Genomic DNA, 24,225 nt, shown 5'->3' with positions numbered 1-24,225 from the left:
TATCAGAGAATCACAGCAGTTAATGATGAAGATGAAGATAAGTACTGGCATGCACGTGTCACAGAAATTTAAGTATTTAGGCATCAGTGATAGCTAGGAGTTGCGTAACACGAGTTATTGATTTTGCTGACAATAAGTCAAATCACGATTTACATTTACCTGAGAGTATTCATATCAAAATACTACAAAGTTGTATTGCTTTTAGTCAAATAAAATTATTGCGATACTCTCAAATTTGAAAGGTATTTTGTGGCAAGCGTCTAGTAATTAATAAAAAGTACCACACAATAGTATACTAGAACAATGTTGTGTGTAATGTAGGCTGTATCTTGGTATGTTACGGCACCTGGAACACTAGGCATTCACCAAAAAAAAAGCTTATACTAAAACTTACGACTTCATTTCATCAACCAAGAAATGAAAGTTTATTTGAATGTATGTAACACACACCTGCCACAAATCCTACTACCCATTACTGTGATGCCAACCAGCACTGTTCAAACCCATTAACTTATGAGACAAGGGATTAATTTGATTTGAATATGAGAAAATTCGTACAATACTATACTTTTACGAATTAAAAAAAAAAAAAAAATACTGGTTGTAGAAAAATACCGCCAATAAACTATTAAATTTCAGGGTTTCTTAATAGTTTCGAAAAGTATTTTCCAGCTCCGAAGGGTCTTCCATAACAGGACGCGACATTGAATAAACAATTGTCTAATTCCTCAGACAATTGACATAATTTACAGATTTGTAGTTGTTGATGGTGAGACAGTGTTTATTCAATAACTAGCCTTTAATGACAAATCTATCAATTTCATCAAAGAACCCTATTTTACAATTTCTTTGAGTGAGAGTTCAGAATACATAGAGGTCTGAGCCAAATGACACAGTCAGCATAATGTAGAAACGGGAATAAATGAATCTAATAAAAACGGATAGACTTCACTTCCCCAACCCGAATTTCATGAAGATAAGTTCCTTGCCTTTCGACAATATATCTCCACCTGCACTAGCCCCTGCCATTTCTGTGAATTTTTGCATTAGGTTTGGTCCAGCAGCTGGAGCTGGTTGTTGAGCTTGACCATCAGCCTGCGTCTTACTTTGGGCAGTCGGTATAACGGTTGGTATACCTCGCATAGGTTTAGTAGTACCTTGAGGTCCTGAGATTGACGAGCTTTGGTTTTGTTGTGAATACTGTTGGTTCATTTGCCCGTATCCCTGATTTTGTTGGTATCCTTGGTTTGGCTGCGGAAATTGCTGATTCTGCGGATTGAAGTTTTGGTTCTGTTGGCTGTAGCCTTGGTTTTGTTGATAGCCTTGATTTGGTTGACTGTAGTTCTGGTTTTGTGGATTTTGTTGTGAATACTGTTGACTAGGTCCTTGTTGTTGTTGTTGCTGTTGTTGGTGTTGCTGCTGCTGTTGCTGCTGTGTCGGATATTCATTTTGCTGCAAGTGCGGTGGCGGACCTTGGAGAACCCCCGCTGCGTTACTACCAACGACTCGATTGCCCACGCCTCTCCCCCTCCCCTGAAAATAAACCAAGTATTGTTTTTCAACATCGCTCAAATACGTACAATTTACGTACACAACATTTCTTTTTTTCATACACCACAATTTTAATACGCTACTTGCATCTAAAATAACAGTTTCAACATCACAATTTGTGTGTCCACAAATTTTATACATAGAATATTTCTCTACATTTTTTCACTGGTAAAATGGCCAATTTTCGCATTCTAAAGTACGAATAAACTTTGTGGCAGGTACATGAAATAATCGAAGTATTTCATTCTCTCATGTACATTATTTAGCGTACTGTCTTTGAAAGACATTCAAATAGCTGCTAGGTAAAAAGTATTTGTATCTTTAGAAATATAAGCAGTGTGCATACAGAGACGGACAAACAAGCCAACAGCATGATTGCAGAAACATTCCAATTAATTACTGGATATTTCATAACTAGATCACAGCAAAAAAATGCAGGGATTGGTACAGAATAGAGGCATTGAGATATATTACAGTAATGCATTTCAGAAGTTGTACAGTACTTCGTTCAATGGATTTTTTCAAAAATATCAGTAGTTGTGGCCGTAAGATTATATCAAAAATTTTATCAAAAATAACAAATTTTTTAAATAAGGTTGATCTACAGTGTTATACAGGAAAGTACTTGAAATCAAACTTCACAAGGCTGCAGATCTGTGTGAAAAACATTGGATGCAACATGCTATGCTGTCTAGTGTGTAAAAAACAGTTCATACACAACATCAATTTATGGTTTTCAGCTTTATAGATAACTGAATATTCTTTTACTTCTATCATTTTTGATTAATACATGCTTGACTAGAAAATTTTAAATTCTAATCATCACTTTTTGTGTAGCTCAATGGAACTTTTTATTTTGTATAAAAAAAAACATTCACAGTGAAACACAATTCATTCTTCACCACCGTTTTAACTAATGAGTACAAGGGATATTCAGATTTAACATACGATAAGAGGTTTTCTGAAAGGTCATTGCAGAGGAATGAAAAGTCAATTTGACAAAGTCCGAAGCTTGATAGATATTGGTGCAAGCGCCACAACGCTGAAGTTTTCAACACTGATATTCAATGACATCAGTCAACATTATCAAAAATTTAAATGCTGAGTGGATTCACCTATATATTTTTCTGTTGCCCAATCAAACATATCAGGATTTGAATTAGTAGTAAAATTTACCCATCAATTACTTTGAAACGAAACAGATTTCCTTTGAAAAAAGTAACCATAATGAAACTGATTTGTCATCATTATCAAGCAATTACAGTCTCATATGGTTTGCATGTTATTCCTATGAGTTGGTGCCATTCTGGCAATGCTTGGATTTTGTCATTTGTTCAGGATAGCGTGCACTCACCTGCTGCTGAAGGTGGGGTGGGACAGACCCTTGGCCCACCTGATGGGCGTTATGGGAGCCCATGACACCCCCAGGGGGTGGGTGATTAGGTCCGTGCTGATTAGACGTGGTTACAGTCGTGTAGCTGTGGTTGTTCGCTTGTTGATAGGCTAGATGCGGTGGTGGATTGTTTTGTTGTTGTTGGTTGTTCATTAGTGGTGGTAGTTGTTGTTGTTGTTGTTGTTGTCTAGAGTCTAAGTGACAGACAGGGACAGACACAGGCACAATGCAGGCAGACGCATCTAGCAACAGAGAAGAGAACAGAGTCGTGTTGTCATTTGTGGCGCAAAGTTCAAAGTGACTATACCATACCATTCACGATTTTCATATAATTCACAACTATGAAATTTATTTATGTATTTGACTAATTGATTATGAAATGCCTTATTAACATGAACTTTCAGAGATATTATTTCAACCATCAGTCACAACACGAATGCGATGAAAGTATTATGAATGATTACAAATCTGAGAGCATCAGAAGTATCCTATGACGACTTTTCGTAAATTGTAGAAGTTTCTAGAAAAATTGCAGGTTGGAGTTGATTAAAAACTATTTATGAATACAATGCAAATTGGACCGTGTTATTAAACTATTTATGAAATCTATGAGAATGTTTGCAAAAAGGAGTCATTGTAGAGCTCAGACATACCTGTATATGGATTTGAGTGAGGTCTAGTATGAATTTAATTTTTAATATTTTTGTCTAGGATTATGACCAAGGATACTTCAAGAGAAGTAAAACGAATAATCTAAAATGAAACTATCCCAAAAAAAGGTGCTACATCAGATCGCTTCAAAACTTGGAGATACTTAGAAAATATTATGTCTGGATGTAATATTTCAATACATTATTTCTCAAGGAAATAATTACAATTTGGAAAAATTATCTATTCATTAGAAGTGAGGATGATAAATATTATAATGCACTATTGCTGATATCGAATCATTTGAACAGTTTAATAATATTTCATATTTCATTGAAAGCAAGCATTATACGGAATGTCTATGCCTTGAAGATTAATACTGTGCAGTACGAGGAATTTGAGTACCCTAACTCATAATTTGACAACTGCAGGAAATCTATGTATACACTTTATTTTTTAATTTTAACAGCTAAAAAAGTGCCTTTGAAAATTTATATAAAATGTGTGATAAAATTCAAACAATGGTAGCTTTTCAGAAACTTTCAAACTATTATGAATATTTTATAGAACTAATTGAATTAGGATATGACCTACATAATTAGTGGGTGAATATGTAGGAAAATATCAACCAACTCTTTGCTAGTAGTTGAATATAAATGTGACATTTATCATGAATTTGGATGATAAAAATCAAGTATGGAAGTTAGAAGAGAATAATACTAATAACTAAATGATATGATATGGCACCAGCATGACAACACGACACGAACGACAATCATGTGACACGACGACCACTGACCAGTCCAGGCACACAGACAGATCATGTTAATACGACATGATCTTAATAATCAGTCAATAAATAAATATAATATAATTTATCTATATTAATATACATATATATATGTGTATATTAATAAATATATATATATATATATATATCTGTGAGAGTTAATATATATATAAATATATACGTGTATATATAGACAAAGATAGTAGGACAGATATAGAGAAGTGAAAGAGCTGAATAGAGCCCGGAGAGAAAATACATAGTATATAAGAGAACACATTGAAAGCAGCATGGTGTTTTTGCATTTGTCATGTGTTTGTATATCAGTACGTGTCTAGCAGTACTCGAGGTATTTCATCAAGTATATATTATACTGACTGGATTACGGATAGATGGGGTATTAGTTATTTATATTCGATAATAACACATTCAATCAATACGTCTCTTCTTAATTCAAACAATCATGAAAATCATAGCATCTTTTGTAATTATTTTGATATTTACTTTATGGCCTTTATGATCACAATATAACTTGCCATTATGTGATTGTATTCTTGATATTATATCTTTCCTGGGATAAAATCACTGTATCACTAAAATACCATATATTTTTGTGAACTGCCCTCTAATCTTCTTTTTTTAAAATTCTATAGTTTTTGAAACAATTTTGTTTTCTCGTAGTTGATTTTTATCACAGTTCAATTATATTTAGCCTAAGACAATAAAGGTACTGCTGTACAACAATTACTTTATGTGAATGCTCAATCTCTGGTGAGAAAGAAATTTAATGTCAAATAAATTGTATCCAATTATTCTTCAACTTTGGGTACCCCGAACTTTTTTATAGATCTCAGGTGAAGTCTCATCAGTTTATTTACAGTGTATTTATAATCATGTGCAAATTAGATGCTGCGATTTCTGTGTACAAGTGTATAACAAGTATGAACCTTCAACACATACTGAGCACGTAGATTGTAGGGCAAGCAATAGTATAGATTTCTACGACATCGGTACATCACCCAACATCAATTAGCAGTTAATTAATTAGTCTAAAGTGTATGTATTTGAAATATTCATAAGTGGCCCTCTAGAGGAATAAAATATCCAAATTCCATTATAATTAACTATCTATAATGTTTTTAACATTTGGATTTCTTATTTGGCTTAACCAGTTACAAATATTCTTAGTAAAGAATTAATGGTTGCGTGTTTTGGCCATATTTTAATAGTATAGTTTAATATCAATTGGACAATAATTAATATATTGGTACACGCTGACCGTATGTTTTCTCGTGACCCTCCTGCCTGTCGTCTGGCACATCAAGTCTCGTGTCTTGTGTTGCTTGCTGTTCCTATACTCCGTTTACGCTTTTTTGTAAAATTTGTATTGATGCATTGTTATTAATAGAAAGACAATCCTCGTCTCTTATACTTTCCATACTATGAGTCGAATGATGTTTTGTTGGACATATTTTTGTTATTCATCAAAATATCCATATTGGTAGGAAATAGTGATGTTATTAAGAAACGATATTGTTAATTCAGGTTACTGAATAGAATTAAAATACACTATTACTATGCACAGTAATATGCAAAGTAGAAGTAGCATTGTCGGTTGACAAGGATCATTTAATATTTATTCTGTGAGTATTATTGGATCCCGAAACCCTTTTGATATTTAAAAATGAATGAATCATAAGAATATACAGTTGGCCTAAACGGAGATAGTTATACATAATAGCGTCCATAATTGTTGAAAATAGAAATGAAGGAAAGTAACTGTCAATCTTACCTTTTGGGCGACGATGGCCAGGTGGAGGAGGTTCCCTAGGAGGAGGCGGTGGACCTCGTGCACCTGGACCTTGACCCTGCCCAGGGGCTCTTCTACTGCCAGGAGGCTGTTGAACCTGGCCTTGGCCTTGAGTTTGTGCTTGACCAGGTGCTTCTGTGAGGAAGTTACTCGGAACTAGCCCACGTACTCCATCCAGTTCGCCCATATAGAACCCATCATCATCCATTTCCCCATAGACATAGATCTCATTGCCAGTTTGAAAGCTCAGTTCCACTTGCTAACGTTTAAAAGTGATTACAAACATTTTGGTTTATTAACAAGTTCAAACTATAGTCGTCGATTGTGGAAAAAAATTCACCTCTGCGTCGACATTTGGCGAAAGTTCTTGAGGGTCATAGTCATAAAGGGCGATCATCTTCTTTACAGGCATATTGGCGTATATATCACCCCACCTGTCTCCCTGACCACTACCTTGGACAGTTCGCCGAACCGCAACGCCTGAGTTTGGACCTTGATCCTTCAATTCTTCGACCATATTATGAGGTACGAAACCTCTTCGGCCTCTACACTCACCCCAATAAAATCCATCCCCATCTTTTTCCCCATAAACCTTCAAGAGAAAGAAAAATGTAATTTCGGATTTCAAGAGAAAGGTAAATTATTTTAGTTTGAACTTGACCTGACTGTTATAAAGATACACATTCCCAATGGATTGTCAGGGTTGAATTTTAATTGAACCTCTTTGCACTGGGACAATCTGTGTTAATGGTTCGTTTCATGTTACCAATTTCATTCAAGAAGTGAACACTGATGATGTTTAAATATTTAATTTGCAAAAACCTTGATAGTTTCACCCTCGCTGAAAGGTAACTCTTCTTCGCAGGCATCAGGGTTTGGTGACATTGTAGTAGGATCGTAGTCAAATAGAGCTACAAACCACCTGGTCCGTTTGTTAACTTGCTGAGCCCCGCCAGGAGCATGATGCGGTCCACCAGCACCTCCACTTTGAGCCTGACTTGCTCCTCGTCCACTTCGATACACTGGACCTCTTCCTCTTTGGTTACCTGCTAAACGTGAAAGTCGGCAATCAGTATCGAACGGTATACGGAAACTCTGTTACAGTTTGCATAAACAAATGAAGTGGCAAGAAAGGTTTTTAATTTAAGCAGAGATTCTGAATGGAAATATACCCGATTGATCGTAATATGGATCCTGAGGTCTAGGAGCTCCGGTAGGTCTACCTCCTCTGTGAGTTGGTCCAGCAGGTATCCCTGGATTATTGTATCTGTGATGGCCATGATGCGGAGGCATGTTTCTTCCTCTTCTAGACGGATCTTCTTCCTCGCTGTAATTTGCTTCACTAGCCGAATCTTTTGTGATTTCTGGCACACCTAATAATCAACGATGGTTGAAAAACGTTTATAAATCTTTATTGATCAGTAAAGATTAAATGCAGAAGCTTTGTGAGATTAGGAATAGATGCGATAAGTTAAATGAAGTTTTTGTACATCGATTTATCTTAGTGAAAATTGCTCCCATTCAAATGGAAGAATTAAGTGATGACTTTTGATACGCATGAAGCAGTTCAAATTAATTTGATGCTTTCAAGTATTGAAATGAATCAGGAAACCTTACCTATCTGCGGTATACTCTGCCCTGGATATATTTCTTTATCCGAGAGATTTTCGTCAGTCTCGATAACTACTTGACCATGTGAATCCACCCTGGTTGTGCCGTGCCGCCTCATATGCGGAGGTACAGGTGCGCTCGGATATCGTTGATTCATATTTGTAACTCTACGGTTAGGGTCTTCTTGATTGGATATTTGTTGCTGGTTGAGGTCAGGCCCATGAGGGCCATGCAAATGGGGGCCTCCTCTGAGAACGCTGCATGGAATCGCAGTTGCACAACTGTCTCCGGACTGACTTTCCCTACTTTTTGTTCTCACTGTTACATGTTTGGGATTCAGACCCATCAATTTGTGTATGTCAATCAAAGCGTGATCTCCAGTTGGACTGTCAACGTCTGTAACTTTTTTACCATCCGCGTAAACCGCATAACCGGTGACGGCCGAACCGTTTAGGGCAACAGGCTGCCAGGTCACTAGCAAAGTGCCGTCCTGCGGTCCTGCCTCCACCTTTAAAAAGTCACAATAAGAAACTGATAGTGCAAGAATAGTTTCCCATCGGGTGAAGTTTTTCTCAAGCCAGTTATGGACACTGTATATTGTAGTCCACAATTATTACCTGTATATCGACCGGAGGATCCGGCAGTCCCTTAGGTAGCGTCTTGAAGTGGACGTGACATGCCAATGCATTAGCTGACTGCGTATTCTGGTCCTCAAAGTGAGTAGCCCTCAAGTTCTTTGCTTTAACAGTTACTCTGTATATCGTGGATGGAGCTAAGCCAGTTATTGTGTGACGGTAAACTCCAGGTTTCACAGTTCTAACTTCAACATTATTGACGCAAACGACATGCTGATGATTACTGTTGCTTGGTAACCATGAAATGACGGCACTAGTTGCAGTAACGTTTGATGCTTTAACTGCAGTCGGTCCCATGGCAACGTCTTTACCAATCACCATAGTACACGCAGCATCCCGCGACGTCCGCCGAGAGTGTGTTACAGATCGAACACTTATCCTGTGTGGCTGTGTGATTGAAAATGATTTGATTTTTAGTTTGAAAGTACTACAAATCTAAGATTCATACTTTCGAAATTTAGAAAAAAATTATTAAGGGAATGTACATTGAGGAGCGCTAGATGTGATAAGAATTTTATAAAAAATTCTGTCAATTCTTAGGTTGAACAAATATTTTTTCCTTCGATATTTTAAGCTACTAACAAATGTCAGGGATAACATGAATAGAAAGGACACGAAATTTCTACAAAAAAAACTCTTGAACACGATAGCGTGTTGCGTTTATAATTACTATGTATACAAAACAAAGCAAAAACTGACCCTTGTGGAATCAACTCCTTCGACCAATGCTCTAGTTCTCTCAGTAGCTTTGACAGTGACCTTAAGGACTCCATCAACATAGACATGGTATGACTCGAGGTGATGAGAATTCTCTTGCGGCGCAGTCCAACCGATCAGCACACTCTTGTTCAGCTGACGTTCAAGGGTGAGGTGTTGTGGCGCCGGTACTAGGTCCGAAAACAGGTAGACTTCTTCAGGAGGAAAAACACAAGACAACCCTAGCTGTAGGTACTCTCTCTCTCGGCGAGCCTAACCCCATTCAATATTGTATTTTGTACAATCAACAGCCAAACACTGTTCGTTCCATTCAGATAACCAAAAATAGCTGTTTTTGCGATGCTGCTCAATAGAGAGTGTCATCAAATAACTTGTCGTAGTAGCTGTCGAATAAATATTTCCCACAGTCCTTATTTAAGTCTAAGCTACAATACTAGCACTGTTCATTGTGTTGCTTCACCGCAAGCAGCTAATGAAATAAATTTTTACTTGGCCTATTGCTCGGAGTTACAGCAAAGATTGTAGACAAAACAAAACTGAATTCTGAATAATAAAATACCCTAGGCATATTTGTATCGTCTGTTCATTTAAAATGATACACAACAACTTCATGGTATATCTATATATATACCTATATACCGTTATATTTATCTGAATTGAATAAACAGACAAATAAATATTGTAAAAGAAATAAAAACAATCTATACAGCGTGCAACATGCACACTCTATTTTACTTCGGATTTGATGATGCCATTTTTCTTGAAAAAGTATTGCAGGATTGGTAACATCCCGTTAAAAAAAAGTTTTAATAGCAACTGTGTGTAAATGAAGTCTTCACTCTCATCTCAACAGAATAAATCACTTGGTAAGTATAAAAACATTATGGATACAATTCCCAAAATAATTTCGAAATTCTCACTCTCGAGATATAACCTAGGTAAATCTACCTAAACTGATCAGAATAATCTAAGAATGAGTAAAATTAAATAGAATATTACATTCGAAGCAGATTGATCACAAGCTTTGATATTCTGCAAAATTATTGGATATCACAACCATCGATTCATGTAAGAAACATAATATACAACGATACATATTACATTCGTATCAAAACAAATAATAGAGAAGTTATCGGTTCGTTTCTATACAGAGAATATAAATCATTGGAAAAGATCTCCCATTGGAAGTTCGAATCTACGTTTTATTATGATCGAACCATGTACGAAGTAGACATTGAACTAGTACCGTTCGAAAAAAACATGCAATATTAAGATATTAACCTGGTGGCTCTTGTTCATCTTCATCAGCAATATTGTCCAGCTCTGCATAGGCAGATAATTCTGCTTGACGGTTCCGGTTGCCCTCTTCTAGTGCTGCTAACTCCAAATCAATGTCTTGCAGGTAACACTGCGATCCCATTCATGATTAAAATCAAGTATCAGAGCAATCGGACTTAGTATAATAATATGAACTGTGAATACTAGCTGACTGTAACTGTAATTTTGTTTTCATTGGTGTTATCAATAGAAAAGTGGTGCAGAGTGTCGGTAGAAACATATTTACTACAGCATGGAAATGTATGATTAATAATGTACCGTTTATTGATTTTTTTTGTTTCATAACTGGAGTAAAAATCTCTAACATTACCAGGTATAGATTCAAACTGAAAATTGAGGTGCAGTTGGTATAATAACATCAGAGAACGATCTAGTTGCAAACCAAGAAAAGATGTATCATTAATGTTATACTGACTTGTGGTATATTAGTAGAAGCAGCATCATCAACATCTCTGAGTCCCAGTACAGCTTGGTGAAATTCTAAGAGATCATCTCCTACCAATTTTTGAACGAAATTTGCTGGTACAAGGCCTCGTCGACCATCTAGTGTCTCTGCATCAAGAAAACCATCGTCGTCAGGCTGTCCCCATACCAAAAGATAATCTCCGCCTTGTACAGGCAACTCAGCTTCAGGGTTTTCATTAGGCGAATGCTGGAAAGGTTCGTAGCTGAACCGTGCGATGTAAACATAACACCTGCCTTTTCCAGGAATATCTAACATGTCCACTTGTCCTTCAGACACCATATTGTCATTAGTGAGACGATCCATCGGATTGGATAAAATGCCTGTTGGGATTTTTGGCATTTGTCTCGGTCCTAAAAAGTGATGACCAGTTGATCCAGTGGCGGTCGGCGAGCTGGCTCGCAAGCTCTGTTGAATTTGATGTATAATAGCTTGTTGTTGCAGTTGGCTAGCTTGCGACTGTGCCGACAACTGTTGCATAGCTTGAAGGGGATCTCCTATAGCTTGTAATAAGCCACTGGAAGTAGGCCCTAATTTGTAATGAAAACAAGTTATGAATTTGCTTGACACAAATAAGTTATAGGCAGTGTGAAAAATTTTTAGGGAAAATTTTTTATCTAGTGGCATATCATTTATACCTGTGTTTACCCCCGACGTGCCATATGCGTTTGTTCCGACTGTAGAGTAGTTAGAACCAGCAGTTGAAAAGGTGCTTTGCCCAGTTGAAAAAGGAAGCATATTTTGTGAGGAGCTAGTCAAGGTACCCAATGTTGAGTGATAGGCAGGTGTTGTTGTCGAATACGGTGGAAGAGAAGAAAGCGTTGTCTGGGGGATACTTGTATGTGGTCCAGAATAGTTGTGATGAGTTAGTTGCGATGCGTAACTGGTTGTTACAGAGTTGTAAGTTCCATTGGGATGAGAAGTCATGGACAGCGTGGGGTACGTTGTCTGCTAGTGAAATAAAAAATAATCATTAACATGATACAATAACAGGATGTAAGTCATTTTGATGAAATACACGTATTTTCCATGTTCTTCATATACATTTTTTCTCGATCTTCTTTATCATGAATCCCAACCCACTAGTAGATTACAATACTTCATAATAACTATGTTTTTCCATTTCATATTCACCAGGTATTATTGTGTAGTGCAGGGCGAAGAAACATGCTTGGAAAAATTCTTGACGAATGTTCGTATTATTGTTGGTAGAAAAACCTACCTGTTGAGTACCGTTGAGTTGATAGCCTTGATTTGTCTGACTCGGTTGCGTATAATGAGGCATGACAGTCTGACCTCCAGTAGCCGAAGTTAAGTACGAAGTCGAAACAGGATGTTGTTGTTGCTGTATTGGTTGTTGGTACGTTTGTGTATGTGGATAGCTTTCTTGATATTGACTGCCGGAAAACTGCGTATGTGTTTGTAATTGTTTTTGTTGAGATGGTAGGGTTCCTTGTGAATGCGAGCTTGATAGTTCGTGCTGCTGTTGCTGTTGCTGTTGTTGTTGCTGATATTGTTGTAGTTTCTGCTGAAATGCAGGCTGTGATTGGCTAGTTGAAAGAGATGGTGCAGGTGGAATCGGCTCGCTGTAGTGGTACGGTGGACCATTTGGTGTTAACGGTGGACAGCCAGGCATCATTGGTGTTAATGGCATCGGCGAACCAGCGTACTATTAATTACAGATATCAGCATGAGTTACTCAATATATTCTCAAATGTTTTTGAATAATGTTACCCCACAAAGATAGCTATGCAGTTATTAGATACTACTGTTGAAAGAGTCATTCTATACAGCAATAAAATCTTGGCTTATTTATCAATGACAACTCACGTGTGATGTTTGTGACGGTAGACCAAGATTTAATGCATGCGGATGTGGAGGATGCTGATGTTGCCCCAAGTTAGGAAGATTTTCTGAACTTGAACGTAATATACTTTGGGAACCAGACGGCTGTTGAGTTGTCACGTTGCTCCTCGAATGATCCAACTCGTGCAGAATCCTACTGGCACTGGTTTTACTTAAGCTGAGTGTGTGTAATCGAAATTAAAAGATAGAAAGAATTAGATGTAATGAATGTAGGTGGTAGAAAGCCTCTAAGACATTTTTTAAATAATACCCTCAACTTATTACTTTACTAGCATTCTGGCTATTTGTATTAAACAAACTGGAAATTTTTGGTCGACCAGTATATTGCAATTGAATTATTGATGCTTCATCTAAGCTACACCAGTTTAAATTTATATTACAAGTATGACTAGACACATTGATTACTTTTAACAATGAAGTGCCATATCTAATTTAGCATGGTACAATATATTTCCCTGATTTATGTGGGTGATTGTATCAGAGAAATCTAGTAAGTATGTAGCGCCATGAAGCTGAATGAAATGCTTAATGAAGCACATAGACATGTATTACACCATGACTATCACCTGTTATCCTGTTCAATTTTGGCAATAATTCGATCAATTTCGGAACCAGCAGGGGGCCATGTGGACATGGGAACTGTTGAAGTCACGTTGCTGGCAACCGGTCCTCTGCTACGTGCCCGTCTCAAGCTGGTCAGTTCTAGGGACAGTTCTTCGTGTCTAACCATTTGGAGTTCTGTTTTTTTTTCGAGTTCCCTGATCTTCGATTGCAGTGCTTCAACAGACTCAGGACCTGGATACCGGCCAGCTAGCTTGTCACGTAACTGAGCTTGCGCCTCCGCATGTTGCCTCTCCAATTCTGCTCTGCGAGCTTCGGTCTCTCGCATTTGCTATAACATGAAATGAATGAATTGCTACATTTGATTATCTCATTTTAGGATAAGGATTTATAATTGGTGAGAATGTTGGGTTGTATCTCTGATATTCATCTGAACTTCATGGTAGATTTATGGTTATTCACAGAGTTATTCAAGGTTCCTGTATTGTAGTTCAAGAAATAGCTATACATAGTAATACACATGCCTGTGGATTTCATGGCTGTTGCCGGCTGTGCTAAGCTGTCAAATTCGTTGTCAAGTAGGAAAACTGAATATCCAACCAAAGCTGGAGGAGTATAGGTATGTATGATAAGGGAAAATCGAATTAAGGAGATTTGTGTATTCTTAAAGCGTCAAAGTAGTCTACAGCTCAACTTTCGGAAACGACGGTTCAGCAATGAAATAAGACATGCGCTAGGAATTCGCTGCTACCGTAAGAATACGCAACGCCATCATGATATTGAAAGGGAATCATTGATGGCCCTTTGACTCTGTGGAGCCTCATGGGATTAGGTGTTGAAAATCCGATCCGGCAGTCGTGTAGGCTCATGGAGGTTATTAAAATTCCGTTGGACAACTGAACGCAAATCAAAGATTCCTCGGTATTTTCGCTCAGCTCAGCAAGCCGGCAATGTTACGTATAATGTACACATACTGTGTGTGGTGTGAGCGGGTTTGAAACGCGACCCTACGAGAGTGTCGTGAAAGTGCATTATAACATATTATATTATCAACTCTTGCATAATATTTACGTAAAGTTATTAGAGGCTGATACGGGGCAAGTACGGCATATTGAAACTTGGTTGAATTCCGTTCGTTATACCCCACATATGAATAATAATTCTGCGTAGTCAGATAAATTCGTTAGTTGAAATTATTGCGGTGACTTACTTTTGCTCCTCAATCATGCAACTCAATCTACACTAAAGTATAAGGCTAACATTCCGTAAGGGGTCTGTTCTGCAGCACTTGCGATTTATCATGGTATTTTGAAATTTGGACAGTCTTTGAGCCAACCAGAATCATCGTTTGATCAATCAGTGAACTCGCATATTGAGAGTAGGAAAATTGAAAAATATAGAATAAGCCCTCGGGGTCACCCGTCGAGTCAAATCTGTTCATCCTGAGTTACTCACCTCGAGGATAGTTTCAAGGACGGGGTCTTGCATGATGGTGGTTCTTGTGTTGGTCCCCTGCAGTTGTGGCGGCTGGGGCCCCGTCGATGCCCCTCCACCTCCAACGCCGCAGCACTGTAACATATCCAGTTATCCGATCACTGCTCGAACCCGACAATCAATTCTAAGGATGTAATTTCTGACACTAAGATCTCTATCTCGTTTGAGAAATAGTATACTGTACATTGCGGTCGAGACAGTGGCTACTCTGATGAAAGGGTAGAGAAAAAAAGGGGTCGAGGTGTTTATCAAGAAAAAAATGACCCTTCGTTCTGAGGTCGTCTCGTATTATTCGTCATCATTTTTCAGCCACGGGTATGACGGAAGATGAAGGTCCAGGCGATAAAAAGTACGCAGAAAAAGCGAGGAACGAAAAAATCGGGTTCAACCCAATTCCCGACTATCTTTCGGACGTGTAACGTACAGTACGAGTGACCAAGGGTCGGCCCACCGTTTGCTGGAACCCGCCACCGTCACTGACGGAGCGCCGCGACGGCGGGCGTCGAAGACCGACGAAAACCGACGGAGAAAACCACCCCCCACTCGTCTACAGTGGCGTAACTTGAGCAAGTGGCACCACCTTTATCGTCGTCTCCGCGCCTAGATAACTACCGAATCCCGAAAGGGAGTCGCAATAAAAATTGAGTGCGGGACGATGATGAAAACGAAATGAAATCGGTACAACAATCGATGATTCTTATAATCGCCTACCAATAGCATTGCACCATGATTATTGAATATTTACCTGCTACTATTGTTCTTTATTTCAATGTTTTGCAACAATTTCGCAATAATAACACTACATTGTTACTGTTAGGGATATACAGAATGACATACATGCACACGGAGGCATGTCTCACAAATTTACGAAATACCGTCATAAACTGCACTTTGTACCTGATCACTGAGCGCAAGTTGAAACTGACAATGAGTCTTCATACTTTGGAAAGCTTACTGTTCACGGGACTTATTAAGCTTCTCTCATAAGACTTGGAATATTTTCGTATTTATTAGGATATCACGTCGATATAACTGGTAATATATCACGCGTTTTATGCGGTTGAAGCGAGACCGATAATTCCGCAGATGCAGGTATCGCAATCAAGTATACAGGACAGAAATTCGGAGAAGTTGAACTTTCGAGAGAGCAATTGTGACGAGATTATATACACTTTGGACCAGGGTGTCGGGTGAAGATGGCTGAAGGCAACAACCGTTCAGATATCATCAGATAACGCCGAACAGCACCAGAATTGATACGACACTGCTTATTGATCACCAACCGCGTACCGGGCGCGCACAAACCACTGAACCACTACAACCACGACCACGACCACTACAATCCTCCTGCACGACCATTACCATCATCACGGAGGACGATGTAGCCATAGCCGAAGGTCCGTAGCGTCATTTTCTCTCGAATGACAAGAACGTCATCGAGGGTAATATCGGGGCACGTAAAAAAACCGACACGACACTGGATATACAAATGATAATGAGAGGGCGAATGAGGATCAGCAAAGATGCTTATACGGTGCCTACCGTCATGATAATAATGAAGAAATTAAGACTTAAGTTTGGAACTTACGATGACCGAATTGAAGGGATTTTGGCAGGCCAGGGCTGCTGTTGCAGGTGGAGTTCTTCGCGGAGTGAGTTTCACTGGATTATCATCCCGAACCCGCGAAGATCTGCTCGTTGGCAGCAGGCAGGGCTGCTGCGAGAGCCACAAGGGGGAAAAAGGCGAGCGGGGTGGGTTGGGGGTGGTGGGAGGTGGGAGGAGTGGCAACGGATATGGGTCACTCGCGGATCGATGACGCGCTCCGCTCCTAGAGAAAGAGAGCTAGACAGGGGGTGTAGTAGCTGCTTTCGCACAAAAGACCAATCAATATAGCCGACAATCTCCGATATCTGCAACCCTCTGGCATATCCCCGCCGAGTGATAATTCCACGTCTAACGGTTATCGCTGGCCCAAGGTCACCTTGACGATCCTCAAGCAGCGAGGGCCGCGATCCGCGCTAAGCTGCCCCGAATCTATGTGCCCGAAATCCTTTTTGAAACCACCCCGCTCGACGCCCGAAACCCCGAAATCACGGCCGGTGACGCTCGCGCATATGCCCTCGGCGTCGGCGCTACCGGTCGCCTACGTGACGTCACGTTCTATTCGAGGAACACCCCGCACCCGACCCGCCGCGCCGTCCGGAGTACGCGCTTATCAATGAACGTACGTCGTCGGTACGCGATTGGTCGTGCGGCTCGCCTCGGTGCGGTACCAAACGGAAATGTCCACCGCCGGCCTTTCCACTGCGCCCCGACCCAGACGCGGGGGTTGTTTTAAGTCTTTGCTGCACGCAATTCCCGTATTCAGTTTGCCTGATTGCTCACACCCGAACATCCTCCCAGTTCTATGTTCTACAAACCCCTATATAGATCTGCAGGCGTGATTCACGCTACTATGATATGAATCGGAGGCTTAACCATAGATTACAGATCCGATCACCTGGTACCTTTCTACACATGGATAGATTTTACTACCAAACGGAACACTTTTTCATATTGTATGGTCGTGCATATAGGTATAAAAATGCATTTTGTGTCAATCAAGCGGCTATACATCTTATGTTGATTCGAGATGACGTTTTCCGTGCGTTCTCCAATTTTGTGTTGGAATGGTTCCTGCTAGTCCAAATACTCAGTTCTCGGGTATACATGGCGGATAAATTGGCTGGTAGACGATCCGATCTCGGGATTTTTGGTCCGTTCAGAGTAAACTTGAGGTTTGTGCCCCATTACGAGGTGAATGAAAAATGAATACCAATACCTTGTTCGGAAATCTGCAGTATGGCTCTAATCGGAATAGAAGTACATGGGACGCAATGGATGCAGAATTACTCTTGTTTGACAACTAAATTGATTAATTAATCGGGCACAACTGATGCATTAATGTTTACCTCCATAAGCTGTAGCATATAATTCGACACTGTGGTATTGCTGCTAAAATTGTTAATACTTCTGATGAAGAGTATACGACTACATTGAATCGAAAGCTATTTCAGGGCGCAACACTGCAACAAGTTAATACGTGAAAATCGTTTTAGTACCTGAGTGATATCAAAAATATACGAAGAGTCTTTATAAAGCGCGGAAACTGGACCACACTACCACACTGGAACCACAGATATGGTTCAAGGATTGTGATCATCTTGGAAATATAACACACCAATGAAGAATGTATAATTGTAAGTATTACAATTCGAGAAAAAATCAAAATATAGAAACACAATGGAACGGAAAACGAAATAATTGTAAATTACAATTGGGTCATTAATAGTGAAACTTCGTTACGTCAGTTGAACTGACGATCACGATCACGTAGTCCATGAAATCCAGTAGATCGTCTAATTACAAGTTTTGGGGAAATTTGTGTCAAAGCGTGACACCGCGAATCGCTGTTGTACTTAAGTATATAAATATATAACCTGTTCACGCACAACATATGAAATGGTAAAGAAATGTGAAAATTTCACGCGCTCTAAGTAAAAAATATATATATATAACACGAGCATGATTTGCGCGTTTTTCCATGCATGTTTTCCGCACACAAGGAACCCGTTTCCACCACGATCGAGTGAGTCTACGAATGCACCTGCGCAGAGTACAAATAAAAAATCACTTTCAAGTCCTAGGAGTTAAAATTGGACTTTTCTGCACAGCGCGCATGCGATCTCGCGAAGAAATCTGATATGACGCGACCCTAATCTCAATTTCGAACTTTGTGAAAAAATGCATAACATACTTTTATTATTTTATAAAGAATCGCGTGCAGCACGGAGGTAACAGTCTTTTCGCCTCGCGTTTTTGCAATATTTGTCTTCGGCTCACCTACGACTCACATTGCAACCTTAAGGTCAGCTCGAAAAGTCCGAGTTTGCCTCCTTGTTACACAATACACTATTTTAGTTTCAAACAATATTATTGCGGCTCAAAGACTTGTACAATTTCTGAGCGTTATAAATGATGTTCACGAGCACTGCGCGACTTAATGCATTTTAAATACAGAATTAATCACCTACGTCCGCGAATTGAGCAACTGGGAATAATTCGTATGTTATATACGCTATACGGTCAAATGCAAAACACGTAAGACATATAAATGCCGGGACATTATGGAAATAGTTACGCATAGTAATGAATGAGAAGTGACGCATGGAATTAAATCAAAGGTGCAGACAATGCTTAATTAAATGAAGAGACGAAGTTGCCACCCTGGTCAGAGAGTAAGGCTGGATTACGATATCGCACGTCGGAACCGCATGCATATGCTGTGGTCAGTCTCTGATTGTAACTGCTCAAGCGACATCACGAACCGTTTTATCCTACTGTATTTCGGGTACATTATTGTTTTTCGAAATTGTGGAGTCAACTCAAGCAATTCTAAAATCAGAATATATCAATAGAACGTTAGTTGGTGGCTAAAATTTTATATCATTAAGGATAAAGCTTTATTTTTCCAATCACTGTAGGTATCACTTTTCCCCCGTCACTTGTGTTGTAGCGTGAGGTGAATGCTCGTCGTCAGGTCAAACAGCCAACATAAACTAACAGTTCTTCAAGCTGCTTCGTCATGTTGCATTTGGGACACACGATTCAAGACTCTCGTGCCAAGTACCCGGAACTTACCGATGAGGTCTTGGATGATCTGCAAAAGTGGACGGAAGCCAGAGGCATCCCGGGTGTTCCTCTGGAGCAATTGGCCCTGTTCACCCATAGCTGTTATTACGACAGGGAAGCCACCCTTCGCTGCATCAGTGTTTACTACAGGATGAGAGCGACTGTTCCGGAGTTTTTTGCCAATCGTGATCCCAAGATGGAATGTCTGCAGCATTCATTGCGAGCACTGTACGTTTGACAAATTAATTATATTTGTAACTGTTATCCCGCATAGCAGATGATTTAACTAAAATTTTACAGCATGCTCTGATTCATTCAAATAGTTAATTTGTTACGATCTGCCACACTATCTATTCCCGCTTCACGTAACATTCAACAGTAATGAATATAAGTGAAAGTTTTCCGTAGTAATTTCGCAGAATTGCAGACGCTTGATATAAAACGGTATGTGTACGTATGTTCATACATAGCTTTCTTCGTAAACTGGCAATTAATACTCCCACAGTGCAATTTACACAGCTGCCAATAACAGGACTTCAAGGTTACAACCATACCGTATACCTATACTGCGATCCAATCAATTTCTCATCCCTTCTACTGTACTCCAGATTCTTATAATACACCGCTGCACTCCAATAAACAATTCCATTCATACACAGTGAGCCGTTCATATTTTGCTTACCCGCGGGATTCGTACCATCAGTCTGGAGCTTCAGCTAGTAAAAATACCGATAATAGGTGCCTTGATAGCCTTTAATGGGAAACGTCTGTGCTCTGAAACTTCCTATACCTGGCTGTGAAAGTCGTCAAATACCTTTTCCGTTTAATTTCTCGATCGATGTGAAACACAAACAACGTTATACCCTGACGCAATGATACGTATTTACGCAATCCAGCAAGGAATGCCCATTTAATCTGTCTTCCATCTCAACTATGTATATGATATCTTACTGGAATTTAAGACGTCTTTTAGACATCATGTGTATCGTCTGGATATGCATTCAGGTTTACATCTAAGTTTTATTCAATTCAACGCTCGATGAAAAAATGTTTCCATTTTTAAAGCTTGGACAAGTGTATTGACCAACTTATTGAACAAGCTGTGTTTTTCGCAAATTGCTACGGCATTCCTTTGGCTGCGGTTGAACTGTACACACATTCCGTTATGCAATTGAGGTGTATAATCGAACAGAGTCTTGTAATTCAGGTTTTACCTACGTGTATCTGCTGACTGTGGTTACTTTCCGTACAGCTTGAATTTAGCTCTTCCACGTCTACACGTATGCAGATTAAATTTTGTAGGAGTATTCAAGGGAATTTTGTTTGCTGAAGACTGTTGCGTTTCAGACAATTTGTCTGCCTTCCGGTACCAGATCCACAGGGAAACAGGATAATTTTTCATCGACTGGTGGACACTCGACCCAGCCAGTACATGTTCAATGATGGAATCAAGCTCCTGACAATGACAGTCGATGCTAGTCTATACTCGGATGGCTGTTCACCAGGACACATTTTTTTATTTGACATGCAAGGTGTCAGACTCGGCCACCTGACCAGACTTTCGGTGTCCAGTATTCGAAAATTCTTCGAGTATATACAAGAGGGACTTCCGGTTAGACTGAAGGGAATTCACGTTTTGAACGCTGTCTGGTTTATGGATAAGGTCCTTTCGCTGATCAGGCCGTTCATGAAGCGAGAATTGTTTGATATTGTAAGTAAAACGTACTAGTAGTCGTTATAACGGTGTAACATTCTTCAAGATATTTTTATGAATATCTCAATAATTCTTGAAATGATATGTACGTCTTGCTTTAGTGTGCAATGAGTGCCTTATGAAATGATGACAAACAGCACACATATGATGATAAAAGAAAATGTTTCTAATTTGAAATCTGGAACGTTCACAACTAAGTCTCTAAGATTCACAATCGTACTCGTGGGGAACAAAAAATATATACATACAAGTTGCGTATTATTATGCAGGTATTATACATCGATTAAAAAACAAGAAAAAACATTTCCTCGACACCCTGATTGTGCACGATTGCGTGCTATTTCCATTGTAATTATTATACCTGCGTGCGCTGCATTTTGTGTTTAACGTGTCGAAGGGGTTGCGTCACCTCAGGCGCTCCTCGAAGCAAAACAAGTCTGATAAGCAAATTATAATCGCAGGTTTAAAATTGCCTGCTCAATTTGAGACGAAGATTTTTAGGGTTACATAAATCGAGACATTCGTATCGTTGGAATTTTTGAAAATGTAATGAAACATCTGTTTTTCGTTCTATAGGTTCCCATGATAAGCAGAAGAGGCTTAAGTTTTTTTCACTCTGTTACAGCTTCATCTTTACACTGGAGATGTTTCTGAAGTATACAAACACATACCACAAAGGTGTTTACCAAAAGACTTTGGAGGGGATCTTGATATGGTTGAAAATCTTCACGGTACGTAAAAAATCATAAATGAGGCTTCCTTTCTGAAATTCTTACGATATTTTTATACAGTTATAATGTATCCTATATATAATGTAACTCATGTCGCACCGCACGGGCAAAGAGTCACCACTACTATCTTAATTCTTTGAAACGCCACTGTAGATGTGAAGCTGCCACAATGACTTTGCCGGTTATTAATCACCGCCATATAGTTATAGGTATGCACGTGAGTGAAACTGCATTGTGCACCGCAATTTGACGCTCCGAATTGCGATCTCAAGAGCGTGGAATCTTGAATAGCAAAATTCTTCATAGTTTTTTTATCCTTCTTCTTTCGGTAACGAAGGGATCGATTTACGACCTCAGGATGGTTCAGAAAGCTATCTCGTTGAAATTTCACAATTTAATTGAACAATCAAGGTTTTGAAACCTGCTTATCGATTATTAAAGAAATACGATTGTCACAGTCTCTTGAGAAAATAATTTCGGGATGCGGTTATCCTTCATTCTTATGATACAGTATTTTTAATGTTTTTATTTTTGATATAAGTTTTCACTTTACGTTTTTATTAATTTTTTAGTTGAATTACATTTTTTCACATGATTTACATCATTTCCAGAGGCACATACCTCGAAATTGCTCGGATTACGAGATTATTTTCTTGAGGAGGAAAGACTGTTCCGCGGAGGATTCAGTGCAGGCGATTCCAAAATATTCTCACCTAGCTCTGCACTTTCTGAAGATCTTGATTCCTCATCAAAATCCAAGGATGGATGCACTGCTTCTGCTCCAGACACCTGACCTCTCATCAGCCACCCAAAAGCCTTTATAACAATACGTATGTGCATGTGCCACAACCACACGATATTACGTTGTAATTTGGTCATTTACGTCCCTAAGAATAAAATATTGACAGTGACTTAGGCTTAAATTTCCAAAATCCCAAAACGCTAATTAACCGATACTTGATGAAATGCCTAAATGAATTAATTCGTCAGATTTCCTGCACCTCTCAGATCTTCTTTTACGTAAAAAACAATAGTTCTGTTTTCAACAGAATTTCTGCGAATATTTTTTTCATAAAAAAAATTAAACCCTAATCACGGAAAAGACATTTAACTACTTCTCTTGAAAATCGTACGTAATTTATGGACGTACAACAACGAATTCAATCGTGGTGTGAATTTTCAATTAAAACATTGCAGTATCGAATGTTCAGAATTGATGGATCAGTGGAACACTATGAGGTATGATATAGGTAGACATGCATGTGTATACGTGTAATGTGTAAGTTTATAATACGATTTATAATATCGCGATTGATAAGCTGTTACCTACTATTATAAGTACACGATAAAATCTACGAACGTAATTTTTCAGCGGGCAGTATTAACGACACGAATGCACTGCACTAGTATATAGTGCATTCAAATAGCTCCTATGATGTATTCACAGGTGTAAACGGGTACGTATACGGGTACAGAAAAAATATTCTATACAGTTTTTGAGGAATAACTTATTATACATACTACACAAAGACTCGAACGATACGTGCCATTTCATGCAAAGTGCAAACTTCTAATCTATGCATTACTTTTGTGAAATATATTTAGCGCGCCGGACGAGCGTAATGAATAATTTTCCTCACAACATTATCGTATCATTTAAAGCGACCAGAAGCCATCGGGATTAAAAATACCCTGTCATTTTTTGACTTATTAAATTATTCGCAATTAGTTGGTATGTATATCTGTATAACATTTAACAACAAAATCACTTTTGTTTTGCATTTTTCCGTTATCTTCACCAGATGGTAAAAAGGGTTTTGTCAAACGAGTATAATTTTGTTAGTAAATTTAATTCGTTTATCCAAAAATCTCGTTTTCTGATGAATACAACATCAGCAACGAAACTGGATGAGTTTCAGAATATCCGAGCCTATAATACTTGATTCGAATCGTGAAATTTGTTCATTCCCCTGGGAAATTAATAAATTTCTTCTTATTCACATATGAAGAAAGATAACAGGATCGAACTACTCATGTTATATTCTCCACGTGTCAGTCACCTCACGTTACGTGCTTTTCACCTGCTAGAGGTTCGCAACTACCTGTATAACTATTAATCGTAAGTGTGACAATTTGCATTGTTTAGCAGCGGTTCGGCGAGCGGCGCGCGTCTCGTCGGCGCTTCGTGGATGCTCACAAGCCTCACAAGGCATAGTCGTACATCCGTGGCCGGT

General features: G+C 38.9%; 2 protein-coding genes across 15 annotated transcripts; one reads left to right on the top strand and one right to left on the bottom strand.

Annotated features, from left to right (window-relative positions):
• Window positions 1–688: 688 nt before the first annotated feature.
• LOC124407376 (RIMS-binding protein 2) lies at window positions 689–16,915 on the bottom strand. 11 transcript variants are annotated; one of them, XM_046883467.1, is made up of 17 exons: window positions 16,463–16,915; window positions 14,836–14,949; window positions 13,386–13,711; window positions 12,784–12,976; window positions 12,176–12,622; window positions 11,592–11,904; window positions 10,906–11,483; window positions 10,434–10,560; window positions 9,135–9,346; window positions 8,418–8,822; window positions 7,807–8,308; window positions 7,362–7,562; window positions 7,012–7,238; window positions 6,530–6,781; window positions 6,172–6,448; window positions 2,906–3,186; window positions 689–1,533 (listed from the first exon to the last, which is right to left on the bottom strand). In XM_046883467.1, the coding sequence occupies exons 2-17, from the start codon at window positions 14,866–14,868 to the stop codon at window positions 949–951; spliced, it is 4,959 nt and encodes a 1,652-aa protein (XP_046739423.1). In that variant the 5' UTR covers window positions 14,869–14,949; window positions 16,463–16,915; the 3' UTR covers window positions 689–948. The 11 variants fall into 11 exon arrangements, with proteins under 11 accessions (XP_046739423.1, XP_046739417.1, XP_046739418.1 ...); XM_046883461.1 differs by lacking the exon at window positions 16,463–16,915 and adding an exon at window positions 15,772–15,822; XM_046883462.1 differs by lacking the exon at window positions 16,463–16,915 and adding an exon at window positions 15,772–15,822 and having other exon boundaries at window positions 7,012–7,235.
• A 1,181-nt stretch (window positions 16,916–18,096) lies between these two features.
• On the top strand, window positions 18,097–22,902 carry LOC124407391 (alpha-tocopherol transfer protein-like). Of its 4 annotated transcripts, none has more exons than XM_046883495.1 (5): window positions 18,097–18,114; window positions 19,431–19,774; window positions 20,894–21,257; window positions 21,886–21,991; window positions 22,603–22,902. In XM_046883495.1, the coding sequence occupies exons 2-5, from the start codon at window positions 19,500–19,502 to the stop codon at window positions 22,782–22,784; spliced, it is 927 nt and encodes a 308-aa protein (XP_046739451.1). In that variant the 5' UTR covers window positions 18,097–18,114; window positions 19,431–19,499; the 3' UTR covers window positions 22,785–22,902. The 4 variants fall into 4 exon arrangements, with proteins under 4 accessions (XP_046739451.1, XP_046739449.1, XP_046739448.1 ...); XM_046883493.1 differs by lacking the exon at window positions 18,097–18,114 and adding an exon at window positions 18,906–19,265; XM_046883492.1 differs by lacking the exon at window positions 18,097–18,114 and adding an exon at window positions 19,318–19,335.
• Window positions 22,903–24,225: the final 1,323 nt, after the last annotated feature.

This window comes from Diprion similis, chromosome 6 (genome assembly GCF_021155765.1).
Source record: "Diprion similis isolate iyDipSimi1 chromosome 6, iyDipSimi1.1, whole genome shotgun sequence".
Classification (NCBI taxonomy): Eukaryota; Metazoa; Arthropoda; class Insecta; order Hymenoptera; family Diprionidae; genus Diprion; species Diprion similis.
This window is presented reverse-complemented; position numbering and strand designations above follow the sequence as displayed.